At 40.6% G+C, this 23,417-nt stretch overlaps 1 protein-coding gene across 1 annotated transcript in view; it reads right to left on the bottom strand.

The window, feature by feature from the left end:
• Nucleotides 1-1,752: 1,752 nt before the first annotated feature.
• ENDOD1 (endonuclease domain containing 1) overlaps nucleotides 1,753-23,417 on the bottom strand; it is a 43,094-nt gene continuing 21,429 nt past the window's right edge. The window contains exon 2 of the mRNA XM_032167194.2: nucleotides 1,753-5,992. Within this exon, the coding sequence (XP_032023085.1) occupies nucleotides 4,790-5,992 (1,203 nt within the window). The 3' untranslated portion in view covers nucleotides 1,753-4,789. The remainder of the gene's footprint in view (nucleotides 5,993-23,417) is intronic.

The raw sequence follows: 23,417 nt of genomic DNA, 5'->3' as shown, positions 1-23,417 counted from the left end.
TGGCTAAGCCATTTATGCTTTCTGAATAAGCACTTTAATTTTCATTCACATCTACTCACCTTTAAAAAAACGGAAGTATGCACCAATTTTTAAAGAAATAGGACCAACCTTGGAAACTTATAATTATGAATCTTTATATTTTTATGATAGTTGATAGTTTACAAAGCTAGTTTCACTTGATCTTTACAAAAACCCTATGGGGTTATATTTTTATTACCCACATTTTATAGATAAGGAATTAAATCTCACAAAGGTTTGAAGACTTTCCCAAAAGTGTCATAGGACAACTAAAAGTAGTTAACCCTAAGGCCCTGTATCAGAATGATCACCTGCCTTTCCCCCACCAACCCACACTCACCAGGCAGTGTCCAAGAGGCTCTGCCTCTTTCTCAATGCCATCGTTGGGTTGCCTCATCCTACCTGCAATGCTTACCTTCAAAGCAGGTGCTGACAATGTGTTTGGATTTTGGAGGCTTGATTATGAAATAAAACTGAATAGTGCTGGACACATGTTGAGTTTCAGTTTTCTGACCCTTCTCTTTTGAGACTCCACGTCCAACCCTCATCTGTACCTTCAGATTCATGGACACCACTGATGAGGTTCTGGCTTGCTTCATTTCATTCATGACTTTGACTCCCAGACCATAATTTGATCCTGGTTCTTCCAGCGTTGATCTAGAAACATCCTGACCTCTAAGGCACCATCAAACCAATTTTGTCCAAGAAGTGTAAATATCATTGCCCACAACAGATCTAGCAACAACAATTAACATTTGCTGAGCACTTACCATGTGCCAAGCACGGTAAGTGATGAATGCTTTATGTTCATTAACTCATTTCATGCTCATAGCAACCCTCTGAGATACGTACTCATAATTGTATAGATGAGAAAGCCGAGGTGAGTAACTTGCTGAAGATCACACAATAAGTGGGGAAGCCAGGATTTGTGCCTACATCATTTTGACTTTAGAGCGTGGGCTCTTAACCATTAGGAAGTACTGGCCTCCAGAAGTCATCTTACACCCACCTCCTCACCATGGATAATCGAGGATGACAAGTGGTTATAAGCACTTTCTTTGTTGAAATTTAAGCTTAAAAATTGATTTGGAGTTAGACATCAATCCATGACCTGGGGGAAAATACCTACAGAGAGAGACAATGGGAAGACCGAGAACCTATTAATGAAAGGCAAGCAGTCCACACTATATGGCTTGTAGTGTAACATTTGGAAAAACACATATTCTGTGGTGAGCTTAGGCAAGATGCTGCCTACACTGGGAAGGCAGCCAAGAATTACTGCCACCTCCACCCGAGAGGATCACCCTAAAAGCCACAGAGAGGACCAGCCCCGTCAGAGACTGCTTGTAATTTCTCTCACTGTGGGAGCTTCCTAATGAATAAACAAACAAATAAAAGTATTTCTATAATTTTCTATGTGATTCAGATTCAGTGAAGCAGTAAGTCTTCAGTGCTCAATTATGAAAGATATCAAAAACACTTATTGTCCCAAATACTTTGCAGAGCAATAACATTGAAAAATAGTTCTAAGCCCTGTTTCACTGATCCAGACTTCTCTCTGTTTTCTCATGTATGATGCAAACATTTAAAGAAATGAACAAAAGCCAGATATGACTGGAAGCTGCTTGAATTAATGTGGATCAAGAAGAAAATGGCAGCAATTCACAGTCCCCAAGCCTCATTTCAACCATTAGAATTCTCCGCCTTTAGATATTTTACAGAACTGCTAACGAGTTGTCAATAATTACTTTATTGAGCATCTGCAAGGTGCACAGCATTGTACATAGCTTGAAAATGTCAAATTGAGTTTTGTCACACCCTCTGTAAAGGCTTCCCTAATTTCCATGGTTTCGTGGTTTTTCTTCCTCTGTTCCAAGGAACATGTTATTAGTACCTTTATTGCAGCACTTACTTGTCCTTCATGTGTTACGATTGTATCATGTGTTCTCTCCACGAGGTTTTGAACTCCTCAAAGATGAAATCCATGCATTGTTCATCTCTGCAACCTTGATGTCCAAATACGTGTTTGACAGATGAACGAATGACTGAATAAATGAAGGATGCTTCACTTTGGTTCCTTCTCCCAACTCCCTAGTCTGCATTTAGGTTGAAGTGCTGATGCTGAGTGAGAAGACAACATTCAAAAGGCACAATGGAAAACAGAAGTGTCCAAAGGCATAGCTGATCCACAGACTAGAAAATCAGCTTCATAATGAGGAAGAGGCTGATCCCAAGGCCTCAGAACGTAACAGAGCCACAGCAAGATCTTTAAGCCAGAGTTGGGGTTCATCAACCCCAACCTCTACCGCAAAGCCCAGTGTAGCTCATTAGGAGCAGGCCAGCAGTCCAGCCACCTGCTGCGGCTTCAGGTCCAATGCAGATGGTTCCAGAGACCCACAGGCACAGCCACACTAGTAGCTCAGGGCAGTAGGTCTCAGCCAGCTAACCTTACTGACACTTTTTGCTTTATTGTCCCTTTTTAGATTTCAAAACAGGCCACGCAAGAATAAATAGACACTAAACAATTGGATGTGAAAAAGAAGACATTCCCAAATGGTTCTCAAGAAGCCGACTGGATGCTGTGTTCCTTGCATGGTGCTAAGGGGCTCAAGCTGCCATGGATGCCCTTTTCGGGCCTTTCAGTATGCAAATATGTGCTAGGAGGGAATAATGTTTCCATGGGATGAAGTAACCATAATGTTGTACGTGGACGGCTAATTGTTTTCATCGCACATGCCAAATCCAACTGATTAGTCAGGGCCTGGAGTCTGTTTGACGAATGAGGAAATCTTGCCACGGTCCAGAGAGGCAGCTGAATAATAGCACGAATTTCCCATCTCTGACATCTCAGGTGTGATGGGACATGTGCAAACAACATTGGCTCCTAATCTGCTCTCAGCTAGCCATGAAACTAAGGGCTAGCCTGTTGCCTCCCTGGGCCTTGGGTTCCTTATCAAATAATAGTTTGGCTGGACTGTCCCTCTGGTCACTTCTAAAATTCCTTTTCTTTATCCAGCAGGATTCTTGACCAATCAGTACCAAGTCAAACCCTCACCCTTCCATTTACCTTCACACTGCTGAAATAAACTTTATGCTCCCTAAGACAAGAGTTGGTAAAATACTGCTTTAAGTTACTTAGATAAGCCTGGTGCACATCTCCCTAGCATGGACCCATGTGGAGCCCATACTCCCTAATCTTGCATCACAAATTGATCAGGATGGCAGCTTGCTGGCTGCTGTTCTACTCTGGGTGTGCCTCTGCTATTTTTCTGCAAAATGTAACTCTTGCTACGCTCATGTTTCTCATCCATCGACCCCATGCAAATGGTTGACATATTGTTCTCTCCTTGTTGGGACCCTGAATTTTTGCATATAACTTTCTGATTGATCCTGGGCGGTAGCCCCAAGATCAGTATTTCATACTTGGCTGTTTCCTACCTCTCAGCAATTCTTTAAAACATTCAGAAAAATCCAGATGATTCCATCCCAATTGTGGGAAGCAAAGTTTGGTCCCTCTTGTTACCATTTTTAGTGCAAGATTTAAAATGACAAGTGCTTGATCAAAAAAAATTTGAGAATGAGCTCTCATATTTAACTTGTATTAATGGGGGAGTTATGTTTGTAGCCTCAAACACAATATAAAAATAATTTCCTAAGATATAATTATTCTTAAGTATTTTATATATTTTTTTCACAGATGGCCAGAATAACTTTTATCTTTATTTTGTGGCTGTTTTCTATATAGTTGTATCAAAACAACCATTTAGGGACGTAAGTCAGAGTATTTTTACTGTACTAGGTACTTACTCAATGCATTAGAAAAATCTACTATGTTGCAGAATATGAATTTTCATGTTAGCTTAACTTATAGATCTTTCAGTTCAACCTTGTCAGGCAGGGATACAAGTCAAGTTAATCCAAGCTGGACAAAAGATATCCTTGGATCTACAGCACCTACTAAGAGCAGGGCTCTCCACCTTCTCTTCTCTTCTTTCCACCTGAGAGGACTGTATTATACCATTCAAGGGGCCAAAAAAAAAAAAAACTTTGCCCTTTAATTCAAACTCTGTTATGCCACATTTGGCATAAAATGCTTACCATTACCTAAAAATGATTTTTTTAAAAATGCTTATCATTACCTAAAAGAAAAATGTAGCAAAATTCAACTTTGGAGGAAAATGAAAACTGTACATATCCTTGAGAACCATGTTAGATATAGAAAATTCTACACCCCCACAAAGTTATTTCAACAAAGAGGCATTATCTGCATTCCACCAAGGTCAGTCGAGTTGAGGAGAAAGAGAAGCAAATGCCCAGAAATTGGCTGCAGATTTTTTTTTAATCTGTTTTGCCTTAAATCACAAAGAGCAATGGGAAGAACAAGCTCCCTTTCTCCTTTTCTCAGATACCTTTGGTTTAAAGTTGTTCTTTTTCTAATTCTTCCCTCCCCTGTAATTTTTAATTATCAGAAATACATACCAATGCGTTTCAGGTGGTCATCTGTGTTAGAGTGCATAACTGAAGTTATTAGTGGCTTGGGAGTTTGCACATATAATTGGAGGTAAACAGCAGATTACTACACCTAATCTCACCCTGAGCATTTCTCCTCTGTCAAGTCTAAATTCTGCCATCTTCTTTTGCAAAAACAAGCAGACATCCCCACCAAAGGCCAAAATATAATGATAACTGACAGTGAACAGAAACCCATTGTAAAGACAAAATATTCCAGCTTTCAAATTCACTGTGACTGGATACTATTAGTTTTTTGAGTTTATAACTCCCCAGAATTGTCAAAAGTAACCTTGTAGCCAATCCGCTTGCAGACACTAAAAACAACCTGAAATAGGCCACTCAGGGTACCAAAAGCAGCGTCAAAGAGCAGTGAGACAGTGCCACCAAGGCCCAGTGCAATGTCCTTGCAAACAATTGGAATAGCGCCCATGGTATACATAGGGAAAGTGGCCACATCCACAAGGACACGGACAGGGATGCTCAGAACTCGGCAAATGGCCTTCAGCAGACAACAAAGGATCCGAAGGATAGCCCTGATGACTTTGGCCACGACCTTGAGCACCTTCCAGGGAATGCTCACCAACTCTTCCCCAATGGCCATGAAGTATGAGATGGTGGCTGAGCCCAGGCGGTAAAGGCAACTTTCTATGCCATTAATCACCTGCTTGGTAACACACCACAGGAGATAGACAGTGTTCTTCAGGATTGCTACCACAAGGTAATAAATTAATTGAAAAAGCTTGATGAATGGGGTAGCAATGAAGCCCATGAGTTTTCCCAAAAAGCTACTACTTCCCTCAGATGCCTCTGGAGGCAACGGAGCAGACCTCTTGCTCCTGGTGCTAGAAAGGGGACTAGAACTCTTTTGAGAGTGCACCATTCGTTCTTCATCCTGGATTTGGTTAACCACTTCCAGGATTTTTTTCATTTTCTCTGTGTCTTGCTCAGTTTCACCACAGTTGTTCTGAAACAGCTGAGGGTTAAATGGAAGCAGTTTCTGAAGATCTTTTACCATCACATCTTCTATGATGTCACTGTCCCGGGTGTGCTTGACAAAGCCCATGGCCCAGCCTCCTCCAGGGACAGCACAACAGGCCGCCAGCCAAACAAACTCAGGGACTGCCACTTTGTCTTTAACTCTGTAGTCTGAGGGCACTGTGCCTGTGAGGATATATAGGTCTTCCCCACTGCCACACTGTGGGGTCAAAGCCCGGTCCATTAGGCTGTGGAGATTCACGTACCACCGTTCCTGGAAGGACTGAGTCATCGGGGCTGAATTTGTGAGAGTAAATGTGGCCACCTGGAGATCACTGCTAAGGGAGAACGGGTACAGCTGTCCTCTTTGGTAATCAGAATCAAGGTAATCTGTATTCAAGGCTTGCTTGCTTCCCAGGCTGTTCACAGAGGTGATGGCCTCTGCCTCATTAATTGCCTCCTCAAGGTTGCTGTTGGAGTCATCGATCTGAAAGAAGAAAACAAGTGGTGAGATGCATCCCGGCTTACAGCACAGAGGCAGCACTAGAATCATCCTGCCCAGACTCTGGAGAAGTCCCCACTGGTCTATTCCTTCAAACGCTTGAGTTTGGAAGGACTTGGTTCTCTGGCACATACACACTTCATTCTGATATACCAAAATCCTGGTGTTTCAAGGCATCTTTCAGATAGGCTGTTTCCTAGTCTATTACCTGTGTTTACTCCACCCTGCTCTATAGTAACACCCCTTCACTCACACCCACTCCCACCATCGTGATGTTCTTTTTAAAATCTGTTGTAGTCTGGGGCCAGGTGTGGTGGCTCACACCTGTAATCCTAGCACTTTGGGAGGCTGAGGCGGGTGGATCATCTGAGGTCAGGAGTTTGAGCCCAGCCTGGCCAACATGGTGAAACCCCATCTCTACTAAAAATACAAAAATTAGCTGGAATTGGTGACGGGTGCCTGTAATCCCAGCTACTTGGGAGGCTGAGGCAGGAGAATCGCTGAAACCGGGGAGGCAGAGGTTGCAATGAGCCCTGATTGCACCATTTTACTCCAGCCTGGGCAACAGAGCGAGACTCTGTCTCAAAAAAAAAAAAAAAAATCTGTTGTAGTTTCATGAACTTCGTAATTCTTTTTTGGAATACTTTTCCATGAGCTTCAAAGTAATTATAAAAAAGAAAACAAGGGGAGAGTAGATCTCAACAGGCCCATAAAGCCAGAACTGCAACTCAGTTAATCAGCCACTAATGTTGGTTGCAATTTAATGCACATGTTCCTAATGAATGTTTACACATTTTCAGATTTATGAAAAATAATCAACTCTAATCAGTGCATTTAAATTACATTGGGGAAAATGTATAGTCTGGTGTCAGTTATTAGCTATTTATCAGGCAAAACTAAAATTCAGATTAGACCAATTGCTGTTTGAACTTAATCTCCCCAATATTTACTATGATTAACAATTCATTTTCTGTCTTGGTCAATCTAGACATGTGATATATATCAATTGCAATCAATATATACATCCTTTCTTGTTTCTGCTTTCTTTATTAAAAAATTCAATATTATTTATGATTATTTTCATCTTATCTGAAAGAACAAAAGGAAAGTGCTTAGGATTAATTTAGGATTATGTCATTATCCCCCAAACTAACTTGTAAATTCTTGACACCAGAAACCATGTATATTCCCCAAGAACCCAGCCCAAGGCCTGACACATACTAGAATCTCAAGGCATTCTTGTTAATCTTTATGCCCTGGGGCGGCAGTATTTATAATAGCAGCAAGTGGAACCATCCCACATTTTAAAAAACAGGGAAAGATTTCATAAATAATGTTATGTTATATCTATCAAAGAAATAACTCATTAAAAACCATTATAGCCAGGCATGGTGGTTCACGCCTGTAATCCCAGCACTTTGAGAGGCCAAGACAGGTAGATCACCTAAACTCAGGCATTTGAGACCAGCCTGGGCAACATGGGGAAACCCCATTTCTATAAAAAAAAAAAAATTCAAAAAATTAGCTGGGCATGGTGGTACACACCTGTGGTCCCAGCTACTTAGGAGGCTGAGGTGGCAGAATTGCTTGAGCCTGGGAAGTGGAGGATGCAGTGAGCAGAGACTGTGCAACTGCACTCCAACCTGAGTAACAGAGTGACACCCCCATCTAAAAAAAAAATCATTAAAAAGCACTTAGAATTATAAAGGGGTTCGTAATGATGAGAAAATATATGCTATAATGTTGAAAAGAAAGGGCAGGATATAAAATTAAATAATCACTTTTTTAAAAGCCTTCGAGTATGTAAGCAACAATTTTGAAATAAACATATGACATGTCAACATGGTTGTTTGATTCCTGGGGATGCAAGTCATATTTTTTCCTCTATTTTCTTGTTTCTCTCCTCGTACCTCCCTACCCACATCTACCCATAATATGTGTTACTTTCAAAAGGAAATAAAAAAATACAAACCTAATTAAAATGAGTCAATTCTTGTTAACTGATTTCCTAAAATTGGTCCTACTCACTAAACATATAAAATAACCCCCCAGGGGAGTCAAGGCCATAGGAATTGTGTTGCACCTCTAGTCTGAGGGCAGTCAAACTGCGCATCTCTCTGGCTCTGCAATGGCAAATGAAGATACTCTCTTGCAGGTATGCATAGGGGTATTGAGGGCAATGGATGAGCAACTTGGTATAAAGGCAGGAATATTTACTGAAGCCTAATGGAGTAATCTGTCGGCTGACCCTACTCATTCACTCCAAGCCTTCCCCCATTCTTAGAAGGAGCAATGATCCTGGGTGCTCTTCACCTGCTACCACATCCCTTGTAGGACAGAGGAAGTCGGTGTGGCGATTCCTCAGGGATCTAGAACTAGAAATACCATTTGACCCAGCCATCCCATTACTGGGTATATGCCCAAAGGATTATAAATCATGCTGCTATAAAGACACATGCACACGTATGTTTATTGTGGCACTATTCACAATAGCAAAGACTTGGAACCAACCCAAATGTCCAACAATGATAGACTGGATTAAGAAAATGTGGCACATATACACCATGGAATACTATGCAGCCATAAAAAATGATGAGTTCGTGTCCTTTGTAGGGACATGGATGAAGCTGGAAACCATCATTCTCAGCAAACTATCACAAGGACAAAAAACCAAACACCGCATGTTCTCACTCATAGGTGGGAATTGAACAATGAGAACACATGGACACAGGAAGGGGAACATCACACACCAGGGACGGTTGTGGGGTGGGGGGAGGGGGGAGGGATAGCATTAGGAGATATACCTAATGCTAAATGACGAGTTAATGGGTGCAGCACACCAACATGGCACATGTACACATATGTAACAAACCTGCACATTGTGCACATGTACCCTAAAACTTAAAGTATAATAATAATAAAATAAAAGAAGCTCATTCATTTGGTTAAGCTGCTGTCTCTGCCCTCTTATATCTGAAAGATACATCCCAAGGAAACATCAGCCTCATTTTTGAATCATAAGATCAGGATATAGCAGAGCCAAGATCTATGGAGACTTGGGTGTAAGGTCGGGGATTTCAAGATGCACATTTCTCCCTGGTTACTGGGGCATTTTGTATGCATTTAACCTGGTGCAGTGCCTTCATTCCTTCTAGGGGAAACTAAGGATTGTTTTTGAATTGATAACCCTGTGGCAGAGCATAGGGGGAGCATGCTGGAGTGTCTTTAGCCCAAGAGCCACCCAAGGGTGAAACGTGCCTACAGGGGTTGATGGAAGGCCTAAAAAACTGAACAGAGAAGAGGGACTTGGATGAGGAAGGGGAGGAGGCAATAGAAAGAGGCAGAAGGAGAACAGGGGAGGATAAAAAAGGAAAGCAAATGAGAGAGAAGAAAATGAGACAGAATGTGCAAGGCATGTGTAAGAGACAAAGTGTCCTGTTGTTAAGCAGAAACCAGGACTTATAATGGACTTATAAAGGACTGTGGGGGGTTGATTCACTCCCAAACTGCTATGCGTGGTCTTCCAGTGCTGCGATCAGAGGAGACTAAGCTGGGTGTTTCTGCATCCTCTTAGATCACTTAAGTTCATGGGGCTTCAGATTTCAGCCACGGCCTTGCACCTGACAACCAGGTAAGGCCTTTTCTGCCCAACTCCACAGGGAAATTTCCCATACACTTACATGGGAAATAAGCCAGGATGGAACCAAGGTGGCTGGGAAGGCCATGGCCCAATTCTACACTGGGTCCTGTGCAACCCCCTGCCCTGGGCCTTCCAAGGCAAAGCAGTAACTAAACCATATGCTCCAGAAATACAGGCAGCTTGGGGCACAGCTTCCCTCCCCTTCCCCTGCTTTCTTCAGAACCTCATATCCATGTTTACTATATTCTTATGAACCCCAAACCTGGTTCTATGGTTTGATGACAAGATAGAACATAGTGTTTAAAATTGAGACAGAATATCTGGCTACTACACCTATACAGTAATGGGGAGAGGGATTGGAGACTAATATTTTTTGAACTACCAATTTAATGCTTTCAGTATAACATTATATAGAAGCCATTTTTACTTTATTTTACAGATAGGAAAACCAAGACACAGAATGATGAAGAAAATTTTCCAGTATTCCAATAATTAGTAGCAGGAATGGAACTTTTTCCATTTCAATGATTTTTTTTTTCTAGCATCTCTATTTTGTTTTATTTCAAATTCTCCTCTTTTTCTCTTGGGAAATCCTTTTTTATCTTTTAATAGTTTAGACATTGATTTTTAAAGTTCCTTTAAGATTTCTCTATTTGGTTTTTCAGTTTATTTTGTTGCTTCTACTGGTTGACTTCAAGGAGTGCGTATAGTTAAGTACTTTGCAATTTCTGCTGATGAGTTTATCATCATGAAAGGTCCATGGTATCTCGTCAGAAAAAAAAAAAAAAAAAACCAATAGGATTGCTTTCGAAGTTGCCCCTGCCAGACCCCTACAGCATTCAATGAATTGGGACCAGCTTCTGAGTTATTTTCTCAGGTCAGGGTTTTCACATGGAGAAAGCAGAGCAAATATGGAACCACCACGCCCAGCCGGAAAAATGCTACATTTTATCCAATATTCTATGGTTTGCAGCGTGAGGAAAGGAATTCCACATCTGCTCAGTTGACCAGATGTTTTCTCCATCTTCTCAGGCTTCAAATGTTTCTCCTAAAGCAAGCCTTGTTTCCTTTTATAACTCATTATAGATTTATTATCCCAAAATGTATCTGCTTTGCTTAAATTTCTTTTTTTTTTTTTTTTTTTTTTTGGTATTTATACCACCTCCTGAATCAATGTTTGGTATGAGTAGGACAGTATTTTTCAACACTTTTACTGATGGTAACAAGAACTATATAGGCTGAAGCCTCTTACCAACAATGGGCTACAGGGACTCTCAGCCCTTTCCTAAATCACATTGGCCACTTTGTAAACAATCGGATTCTGTTTTCTTACTAATTCTTTTGTATTAACTATTACCCACTACTCTTTTGCCTGTTCATGCAGGTATTTCTATCTCCCTGAAATTCATTTCTGTCAATTTTATATTTGGCAACTTGGAGTTGTCAAAAAAAACTGGACATTACATTATGAAGTCACTTTAACATATCATTTATAAAAATATATTAAATCCTAGGACCTTTTACTTTTATTTTTATTTTTTTTGAGACGGAGTCTTGCTCTGTTGCTCAGGCTGCAGTGCAGTGGCCTGATCTTGGCTCACTGCAACCTCCGCCTACCGGGTTCAAGCGATTCTCCTGCCTCAGCCTCTGGAGTAGCTGGGATTACAGGCACGTGCCACCACACCCGGCTAATTTTTGTATTTTTAGTGGAGATGGGGTTTCACCATGTTGGCCAGGCTGGTCTCGAACTCCTGACCTCAAGTGATCTGCCCGCCTCGGCCTCCCAAAGTGCTGGGATTACAGGCGTGAGCCATGGCACCCAGCCCCTAGGACCTTTTAATACCATGCTCACTGATTTCCACTGAGGGAAATGCCCATTCACTCACTATGCTATCTCCCAGTTTTTTAACCTATGACAAAACTTTCTTCTGATCCCAAGATGACTCATGTTTTAATAGCTTTTGTTGAAGAATCATCTGAAAAATCCAAATAAAATCAGTATACCAGCCCCCATCATTACCATGCTCACTTAACTCTACAAAACAACTAAGCATGTCTTGGTAGGCTCTCACTTTCTGAAGGGATGCCAAAGTGTGTGTGTGTGTGTGTGTGTGTGTGTAACTTAAATGCCCACTTCATCTATAGGAAACTGTATTAAAAATAGTAATAGGCCAGGCATGGTGGCTCATGCCTATAAACCCAGCACTTTGGGAGGCTGAGGAACTCGATCACCTGAGGTCAAGAGTTCGAGACCAGCCTGGCCAACATGGTGAAACCCTGTTTCTACTAAAAATACAAAAAAAAAAAAAAAAAGCCAGGCATGGTGGCATGTGCCTGTAGTCCCAGGTACTTGGGAGGCTGAGGCATGAGAATGGCTTGAACTCAGGGAGGTGGAGGTTGCAGGAGCTGGGATCACGCCATTGTACTCCAGCCTGGGTGACAGAGCAAGACTCTGTCTCAAAAACTGAAAAAAATATATAGAAAAATAACAATAGTAATACTATTTGATTAAAATAGTCTTAGTATATTCTTTGATACATTGTCACTTAAAGGGTAGATGTATTTTTCCATGCTCTCTACAGACATGGTTTAACGATCTGGTTGTTGCAATTATAGTAAATTACTGACAACATTGCTCTCTAAAGACAAAAATAAACCTATGATGTAAGAGGTTATTTCAGATGGCAATTTCTGGATTATACCTGCTCATTTGCACACACCACTGATCTTCCTCTTTAGTATCCCAGTGGAATTTCTAGATATAGGGGAACACACAAAGCTCTGTCTTATCTACCTCCCAGCTGACCTAATCCCCCTGGACTGTCAATGTAATTTGATACAGTTCCTGTATTTAATGGAAAAATTTCTTTCTAATCTCAACATGTTAAGTAGGTTTTAGAAAAATGAGCTGTCTTCACTCTACTGGCCTCCTGCCCCATAAATAATCTTGTAATAAATTCCTTTTGAAATTTAGTACCAAGAAAAAAATTTACCTCAAAGAGCTGGTCTGTTTCCTTATATCAGACAGTAAAACCTATTTAAATCCATAGGTAGTTTCTTTGTTTGTTTCAGAATTAAATGAGGGGAAACTAAATTTTTATGATAATATGCATGTAAAGGAAACAATGAAACATTGAAAAGAGTATTGGAGGGGAAACATTCACCCATTCCACAATATTGTTAAGCCTATATTACGGACGACTAGCACTGCAGGAGGAAGCATTGAAACTGAAAATAATAACAACAACCATCATTTATTAAGCACTGTATGCCAAACACTCTTCTATGAGCTCCACATGTATTATTAATAAATCAGGAAGGGGCTGAGCTAACTATCCTCTCATTTAAACTTGCAACAACTATGTATTATTACTACCACATACAAGACAGGTGAGGAAACTGAGGCACATTAAGATTCAGTCTCTGAAGAAGAAAATGAAGAGGGAGCACAGCAAGATGGCAGAATAGAAGGCTCCACTGATATTCCCCCATAAGGACACCAATTTAATAACTATCTACACAAAAAACTACCTTCATAAGAACCAAAAATCAGGTAAGCACTCACAGTACCTGGTCTTAACTTCATATCACTAAAAGAGGTACTAAAGACATAGGAAAAACAATCCTGAATGACCAACACCACTCCTCCACCATCCCACAGCAGCACTGGCATTCTATGCAGAGGGTAATTCTATGTACTGGGGAGAGGGGAGTACAGCAACTGCGAGGCATTGAACTCAGTGCTGCTATTGTTACATAGCAGGAAGCAAAACTGGACCAAATTCAGCTGATGCCTGCCCATGGAGGGAGAGCATTAAACCAGCCCTAGCCAGAGAAAAGTTGCCAATCCCAGTGGTTGGAACGACTTTCCACAAGCTTCGCCACTGTAGGCTAAAGTGCTATGGACCTTAAATAAACATGAAAGGCAGTCTAGGCTACAAGGACTGCAACTCCTAGGTGAGTTCTAGTGCTGAACTGGGCCCAGAACCAGTGATCTAGGGGGCATGTGACCTACTGAGACACCAGCCAAGGTGGCTAAGGGAGTGCTGGCATCGCCCCTCCCCTAACCCCAGGTTGCACAGCTTACAGCTCCAAAAGAGATCTCTTCCTTCTGTTTGAGAAGAAGAGAGAGAAGAGTGGAAAGAACTTTGTCTTGCATTTTGGATACCAGCTCAGCCACAGCAGGCTAGGGCACTGGTCAGAGTTGTGAGGCCCCCTTTCTAGGCCCCAGCCCCTGGATGACATTTCTAGTCACACTGGGCCAGAAGAAAAGGTGTTGTCTTGAAGGGAAGGACCTAGTCCTGGGAGGATTCATCATTTGCTAACTGAAGAGCTTTTGGGCCCTTAATAATCAGCAGCAATACCTAGGTAAGCATGTCATGGGTCTTAGATGCGACTCTGAGACTTGCTGGCTTCAGGTGAGATTCAGCGCAATACCAGCTGTGGTGGCTACAGGGAGAGACTTCTTCTGCCCAAGAAAAGTGGAGGAAAAAGTAAAGAGGACTCTATCATGCACCTCAGGTACCAGCTCAGCCACGGAGAGCATCAAGCGGGCTCCTGGGGCCCCCAATTCTAGGACTTGGCTCTTGGATGGCATTTCTGGACCCACCCTGGGTCAGAGGGGAGCCCACTGCCCTCAGAGGTAAGTCCCAGGCCAAGCAACATTTGCCACAAGCTGACTTAAGAGACTTTGAGGGAACACTGACGGGGTGTTCTGGCAGTACTCCCCGAAAGACTGTGGTGGCAGTGTCAGAGCTCACAGGGTGAGGCTCCTCTGCCTTTGGAAAGGGGAGGGAAAAGTGAGAAGGACTGCATTTTTGTGGCTTGAATGCCAGCTCAGCTGCAGTGGACTAGAACACCAGGTAGTCTTCTAAGGTTTTTGACTCTAGTCCCTGGCTCCCAGATGGCATCTCTGGACATGCCCAGGGCCTGGGGGAACTTACTGCCCTGAATGAAATAACACAGGCCTGGATGGATTTGCCATCTGCTAATTGTGGAGCCCAATGTCCTTAAGCAAACATAGGCAGCAGCCAGGGAGTGGTTACAGCAGGCTGTGGATGAACCAAGTACTGTGCCGGCTTCAGGTCTGACCCACCACAGTCCTAGCGGTGGTGGCCACAGGGGTGCTTGTGTCACTCCATCCTCAGCTCCAGGTGACTCAGACCAGAGAGAGAGACTGTCTGTTTGAGAGAAAGTAAGAGAAAAGAACAAAAGACTCTGCCTGGTAACCCAGAGAATTCTTTCTGATCTCATCCCAAGACCATCAAAGTGGTATCACTATGAGTCTGCAAGAACCACAGTGTTACTGGGCTTGGGATGCCCCCTAAAGCAGATACAGCAGAGATCACAACACCCAAGTCCTTTCATATCTCTGGAAAGCCTTCCAAGAAGGATGGGTACAAGCAAGCCCAGACTGAGAAGACTACAATAAATACCTCACTTTTCAATGCCCAGACACAGACAAACATCTACGAGTAACAAGACCATCCAGGAAAACATGACCTCATCAAATAAACTAAACAAAGCACCAGGGACCAATCCTGGAGAAACAGAGATATGTTTGACATTGCAGACAAAATTCAAAATAGATGTGTTGAGGAAACTCAAAGAAATTCACAATAACACAGGAAAGGAATTCAGAATTCTATCAGATAAATTTTAAAAAGAGATTGAAATCATTAAAAAGAATCAGGCAGGAATTCTGGAGCTGAAAAATGCAACTGACATACTGAAGAATGCATCAGAGTCTTTTTAATAGCAGAACTGATCAAACAGAAGAAAGAATTAGTGAGCTTAAAGACAGACTATTTGAAAATACATAGTAACAAGAGACAAAAGAAAAAGAAAAAACAATGAAGCACACCTACGAGATCTAGAAAATAGCCTCAAAGGGGCAAATCTAAGAATTACTGGCCTTAAAGAGGATGTAGAGAAAGAGATAGAAGTAGAAAGTTTACTCAAAGCGATAATAACAGAGAACTTCCCAAACCTAGAGAAAGATATCAATATCCAAGTACAAGAAGGTTGTAGAACACCAAGCAGATTTAACCCAAAGAAGACTAAGAGATTTAATCCAAACTTCCAAAGGTCAACGATAAAGAAAGAATCCTAAAAGCAGCAAGCGAAAAGAAATATATAAAATACAATGGAACTCCAATATACCAGTCAGCAGACTTTTCATCAGTGGAAACCTTACAGGCCAGGGGAGAGTGGCATTCCATATTTAGAGTGCTGAAAGAAAAAAACTATTACCCTAAGAATAGTACATTGGTGAAAATACCTTCATACATGAATAAGAAATAACCACTTTCCCAGACAAACAAAAGCTGAGAGATTTTAGCAACACCAGGCCAGTCCTGAAAGAAATGCTAAAGGGAGTACTTCAATCAGAAAGAAAAGGATGTTAATGAGCAATAAGTAATCATCTGAAGGTGCAAAACTCCCTGGTAATAGTAACTGCACAGAATATTATAACATTGTAACTGTGGCGTGTAAACTACTCTTAATCTTAAGTAGAAAAACTAAATGATGAACCAGTCAAAAACTGTAACTACAACAACTTTCCAGGACACAGACAGTACAATAAGATAAAAATAGAAACAATAAAAAGTGAAAAAGTGGGGGAACCAAGTTAAGGTGTAGAGTTTTTATTAGTTGTCTTTTTGCTTGTTTATCTGTTTGCTTATGCAGACAGCATTAAATTGTTATCAGCTTAAAATAATGATAGTATTTGCAAGCCTCATGGTAACCTCAAACCAAAAAATATACAACAGATACACAAAAAATAAAAAGCAAGAAACTAAATCATATCCCCAGAGAAAATCACTTTCACTAAAAGGACGACAAGAAGAAAGGAAAGAAGAAAGAGATGACCACAAGACGACCAGAAAACAACAAAATGGCAGGGGTAAGTCATTACTTATCAATAATAACACTGAATGTAAATGGACTAAACTCTCCAATCAAAAGACACAAATGGGCAGAATGGAGGTAAAAACAAAACCTATTGATCAGCTGCCTACTAGAAACATGCTTCACCCATAAAGACACACATAGACTGAAAATAAAGGATAGAAAAAGATATTCTATGTAAATGGAAATCAAAAAAGAGCAGAAGTCACTATACTTATATCAGACAACATGATTTCAGGACAAATACTATAAGAAGAGACAAAGAAGGTTACTATATAATGATAAAGGGGTCAATTCAGCAAGAGGATATAAAAATTTTAAATATATAGGCAACCAACATTGGAGCACCCAGATATATAATGCAAAGTTTTTGTTTTTGAGACAGAGTCTTACTCTGTTGCCCAGGCTGGAGTGCAGTGGCTCAATCTCAGCTCATGGCAACCTCCGTCTCCCAGGTTCAAGTGATTCTCCTGCCTCACCCTCCCAGGTAGCTGGGATTACAGGCACGTGCCACCACATCTGGCTAATTTTTGTATTTTTGGTAGAGACAAGGTTTGCCATGTTGGCCAGGCTGGTCTGGAACTCCTGACCTGAGATGATCTGCCTGACTCAGCCTCCCAAAGTGCTGGGATTACAGGCATGAGCCACCGCGCCCAGGCTATAATGCAAATATTATTAGAGCTAAAGAGAGAGATACACCTCAATACAACAATAGCTAAAGATTTCTACACACCACTTTCAGCATTGGACAGATCTTCCAGACAGAAAATCAAAGACAAAGAAACATCATACTTAATCTGCACTATAATCAAATGGATCTAATAGATATTTAATCCCATTCTTGTCCTCAGCACATGAATCATTCTTAAGGATACACCATATGATAGGTCGCAAAACATATCTGAAAACATTCAAAAAAACTGAAATAATGCCAAGCATCTTCTCTGAACACAATGAAACAGAAATCAGTAACGAGGAATTTTGGAAACTATACAAATACATGGAAATGAAACAGTATGCTCCTGAATGACCAGTGGGTCAATGACAAAATTAAGAAGGAAGTTGAAAACTTTCTTGAAACAAATAATAATAGAAACATATTCCAACATAACAAAACCTATGGGAAAAGCAAAAGCAGTACTAAGAGGGAGGTTTATAGGCATAAGCACCTACAACAAAAAAGTAGAAAAATGTCAGATAAACAGCCTAATGTTGCATCTTAAAGAACTAGACAAGCAAGAGTAAGCCAAGCCAAAATTAGAAGAAAAGAAAAAATAAAGATCAGAGCAGAAATAAATGAAATTGAAATGTAGAAAACAATACAAAAGATCAATGAAACAAAAAGTTCATTTTTTGAAAAGTTAAACAAAAGTGACTTAGTAGCCAGAGCAACTAAAAGAAAGAGAAGACCCAAATAAATAAAATCAGAGATGAAAAAGGAGACATTAGAACTGTACCACAGAAATTCAAAATATCTACTATGAGTGGCTACTATGAGCAACTGTATGCCAATAAATTGGAAAATCTGGAAGAAACGGACAAATTCCTAGGCACAAAGAACCAACCAAAATTGAACAAGGAAGAAATCCAAAATCTGAACAGACCAATAACAAGTAATGAGATCGAAGCTGTAATAAAAAAGTCTCCTGGTAAAGAAAATCCTGGGACCTAATGACTTCACTGCTGAATTCTACCAGGCATTTAAAGAAGAATACCAATCCTACTCAGACTATTCCAAAAAACAGAGAAGGGAATACATCCAAACACATTCTATGAGGTCAGTATTACTCTGATACCAAAACCAGATAAAGACACGTCAAAAAAGAAAACCAGAGGCCAGTATCTCTGATGAATATTGATGCAAAAATCCTCAACAAAATATTAGCAAGCCAAATTCAATAATACATTAAAAAGATCATTCATCATGACCAGGTGGGATTTATTCCCGGGATGCAAGGATGGTTGAACATACATAAATCAATCAATGTGACACATCATATCAACAGAATGAAGGACAAATACCTTATTATCATCTCAACTGATGATGAAAAAGCATTTGATAAAATTCAGCATCTCTCCACGATAAAAGACCTCAAAAAAGCGGGGATGGAAGGAACATACTTCAACATATATACAATAGACCGACAGCTAGTATCATACTGAACGGGGAAAAACTGAAAGTCTTTCCTGTAAGATATGAAACATGACAAGGATGCCTACTTTCACCATCATTATGCAACACAGCTAGGAAGTTTTAGCTAGAGCAATCAGAGAAGAGAAAGAAATAAAGGGCATCCAAATTGGAAAGGAAGACGTCAAATTATCCTTGTTTGTGGATGATATAATCTTATATTAAAAACCTAAAGATGCCACACCAAAAAAAAACTAGTAGAACTGATAAAGAAATTCAGTTAAGTTGTAGGACACAAAATAAACTACAAAAAAATCAGTCACATTTCTATATGTCAATAGTGAATAATCAGAAAAAGGAATAGAAAAGTAATCTCACTTAAGATGGCCAAAAATCAAAGTAAATACCTAGGATTTAACAGAACCAAAGAAGTAAAAGATCTGTATAATGAAAACTATAAAACACTACTGAAAGAAATCAAAGAGGACACACACAAAAAAGGAAAAATATTCCATGTTCATAGAAGAATCAATATTGTTCAAATGTCCATACTACCCAAAGCAATCTACAGATTCAATGCAATCCCTATCAAAATATCAATGGCATTCTTCACACAAACAGAAGAAACAATCCTAAAATCTATATGGAGCCATAAAAGACCCAGAATAGCCAAAGCTATCCTAAGTAAAATGAACAAAACCAGAGGAATCATATTACCTGACTTCAAATTATACTACAGAGCTATAGTAACCTAAACAGCATGTTAGTGGTATAAAAACAGACACGTAGACCAATGGAACAGAATAAATAACCCAGAAACAAATTCACACACCTACAGTGAACTCATTTTTGACTAAGGTGCCAAGAACATACACTGGGGAAAAGACAGTCTTTTCAATAAATGGGGCTGGGAAGACTAAATATCCACATGCAGAAGAATGAAAGCAGACCCCAATCTCTTACCATATACAAAAGTCAAATCAAAATGGATGAAAACTTAAATCTAAGACCTCAAACTATGAAACTACAAGAAAACATTGGGGAAACTCTCCAGGACACTGCTCTGGGCAAAAATTTCTTGAGTAATACCTCATAAGTACAGGCAACCATAACAAAAATGTACAAATGGATCACAACAAGTTAAAAAAGCTTCTACACAGGAAAAGAAACAATTAATGAAGTGAAGAGACAACCCACAGAATGGGATAAAATATTTGCAAACTACCCATATGACAAGGGATTAATAACCAGCATATATAAGAAGTTCAAACAACTCCACAGGAAAAAAATCTAATAATGCAATTTAAAAATGGGCAATCAGCCTGGGTGACATAGTGAAACCCCGTCTCTACAAAAAATTAGCTAGGCATGGTGGTGTGCACTTGTAGTCCCAGCTACTCAGGAAGCTGAGGTGAGAAGATCACTTGAGCCCAGGAGGTAGAGGCTGCAGTGCACCAAGATTGTGCCTGGGCATCAGAGTGAGAGCCTGTCTCAAAATCAATCAATCAGTTAATTGATCAATCAATGAAACATAAAAAATGAGCAAAAGATTTGAATAGACATTTCTCAAAAGATGACATACAAATAGCAAACAGGTATATGAAAAAGTGCCCAACATCATCAACCATCAGAGAAATGCAAATCACAACTACAATGAGATATCATGTCACCCTGCTTAAAATGGCTTATATCCAAAAGATAGGCAATAACAAATGCTGGTAAGGATGCAGAGAGTAACCCTCTTACACTGTTGGTGGGAAAGTAAATTAGTACAACCACTATGGAGAACAGTTTGGAGGTCCCTAAAAAAACTAAAAATAGAGTGACAATATGACACAGCAATTTCACTTCTGAGTACATACCCCAAAGAAAGAAAATCAGTATATCAAAGAGATATCTGCACTTCCATGTTTGTTGCAGCACTGTTCACAATAGCTAAGATTTTGAAGCAACCTAAGTGTTCATCAACAAATGAATAAAGAAAATGTGGTACATACATATACACAATGAAGTACTATTCAGCCATAAAAAAGAATGAATTCCTGTCATTTGCAACAACATAAACGGAACGGGTGGTCATTATATTAAGTGAAATAAGCCAGCCACAGAAATACAAACATTGCATTTTCTCACTTATTTGTGGGATCTAAAAATCAAAATAATTGAACTCATGGAGTTAGAGAACAGAAGGATGATTACCAGAGACTGGGAAAGATAGTGGGGAGTACTGGGGAGGTGGAGACAGTTAATGGGTACAAAAAAATAGAAAGAATAATAAATAAGACCTAGTATTTGATAGCACAATAGGGTGAATATAGTCAGTAACACTTCAACTGTATATTTTAAAATAACTGTAATAATATAATTGGATTGTTGGTAACATAAAGAATAAATGCTTTAGAGTATGGATACCCCATTTTCCATGATGTGATTATTAGACATTGTATGCCTATATCAAAATGTCTCATGTAACCCATAAATATATATACCTACTATGTACCATTCCATGCCTGTATCAAAATATCTTATATACCCAATAAATATATACACCTACTATGTACCCACAAAAAAATTTAAATTAAAAAAAAAAAAAGCTTCAGTAATCTGCCCAGGGTCACAGGGTTAGTATGTGACAGGACCACGTGCCAACTTAGGAAGTCCAGCCCCATAGCTAGTGTTCTTAATCACTGTTTCATATGCCTCAAAATGGGCCTTCGCATCAATAAAGTCACCATCTATTTATGGAAACAAGGCAGATACATACAAACTGAAACAGAAAATCAAAAGAAAAGCAATAGCATAATCCAGTTTATATCAACTGCTAAATAAATGTTAGAAAGAAAAACAATGGAATTTCAGAGAAAGGAAGGGCACATGAGTGCAGTCAGGGAAGACACCGGAGGAAACAATCCTGAAGTGGGACTTGAAGGATATGCAAGATGTTGACAGATTTGGTGAAACAGATAGGTCAGCAAAGCTTTAGCAAGATTTCTACACAAAGGCCTTAAGGCAGAAACAGGCAGCCAGTGAAAACAGGACACTGGGTAAGGAAAAGTGACAGGTTACTTGGAAAGGGCAGCAGGGGATCAGACGAAAATTTCAAAAACATTGTTGCATCCCATTTACCCTTCACATAACCCTACAAGATAGGCATCATTATCATCTCCATGTTAGACATGGGAAAACTGAAACTCAGATGAATGGCAGGTACAAAGTCATCAAACAAGCATGTGGAAGAACAAGGGCTTAAGCCCAGCTTCTCTGATTTCAAAGCTCCTAACTACATGCCAGTAGCATCCCAAGCATCTGAATGAGGAGGGGAATGCTGACAGCCACAGAGCAGACACCGTGAGAGCAAAGGAGGATAAAGGAACAAACGAGAGACAAAAATGGTGCTATAAGGAGAATCAGTTGTCTAGGGTCATGCCAAAAGTCAAGGGAGGAGAAAGCTTTGGCTAGGGGATGATCAACAGTGTGTGCCACCTGCTGCAGAGAGGAAAGAGAAGGATGAAGTTAAGGCCTAGGCCTTTGGTGATTAGAGACCAGTAGTGACAGAGGGCTCAGGAAAGAAGACAGCTGGTGGAAGTGACTGGGTATGGGCAACAGGAGACTGCAGCAAGAGGCCTCTCGTTTAAGAAGTCTTTAGGTAGAGGCAGGAGAGAAAGGGGACCTCAGCCTTGAGAGAGAAGCGGGTTACAAGGATAAACAAACATCGTCTTCCATGCAAGGTAAAGCGAACATTGGGAGGCTGAGGCTACTTGAGTCTCTGCATGACAGAGCATCTTAGGCCAGGTTACCTGAAGCTCTAGAGCAGGGGTCCCCAACCCCAGGGCCATGGACCAGTATTGGTACACACAGCAGGAGGTGAGCAGTGGGCGAGCAAGCGAAGTTTCATCTGTATTTACAGCCATTCCCTATCACTTGCATTACCGTCTAAGCTCTGCCTCCTATGAGATCAGCTGTGGCATTGGATTCTCATAGGAGTGCAAACCTTATTCTGAACTGCACATGTGAGGGATCTAGGTTGTGTGCTCGTTATGAGAATCTAATGCCTGATGATCTGTCACTGTCTCCCATCACCCCTAGATGAGACCATCTAGTTGCAGGAAAACAGGCTCAGAGATTCCACTGATTCTACATTATGGTGAGCTGTATAATTATTTCATTATAGATTACAAAGTAACAATGATAGAAATCAAGTGCACAATAAAAGTAACGTTCTTGAATCATCCCGAAACCATCTCCCTGCTCCCCAGTCCATGGAAAAATTCTCTTCCATGAAACCTGTCCCTGGTGCCTAAAAGGTTGGGGACTTCTACTCCAGAGCATCCCAAGGGGAATGCTCAGAAGGCAATGGGTTGGAGAAGCAGGAAGGCACTGAACAGACTCCCATCCCTAAGGACTTCTGGGCTGCAAAATCCATGCAAATATCAGGGGCCAGAGTCACCAGTGCAGATTTGCCATAGGGAGTTTGTCACTGAGGAGGGAGGGGGAGCTGTTTGTGGGAAGTGGCCCTTAGGGAACACAAGCATGAAGATTTGGAGCCTGCAAGTACCAACACTGTTCGCTGGCCTCCTCCACTCCTTTTCTGTCCTTCTTTGGCCCAAGCACTCTTTTCTCAACTTCTGTAGGGCTAGAATCATGTCATCTTCACAAGCCGTTTCTCTGAAATAGCTCAGAGACATGACAGGGACAAGGGACTTCCTTTAACTCCCTTCCCAGCATCA

The sequence above is a fragment of the Hylobates moloch genome, unplaced genomic scaffold (genome assembly GCF_009828535.3).
Source record: "Hylobates moloch isolate HMO894 unplaced genomic scaffold, HMol_V3 SCAFFOLD_11, whole genome shotgun sequence".
In the NCBI taxonomy this organism is placed as follows: domain Eukaryota; kingdom Metazoa; phylum Chordata; class Mammalia; order Primates; family Hylobatidae; genus Hylobates; species Hylobates moloch.
The sequence above is the reverse complement of the archived record's forward strand: the minus strand, read 5'-3'. Positions and strand labels throughout refer to the sequence as shown.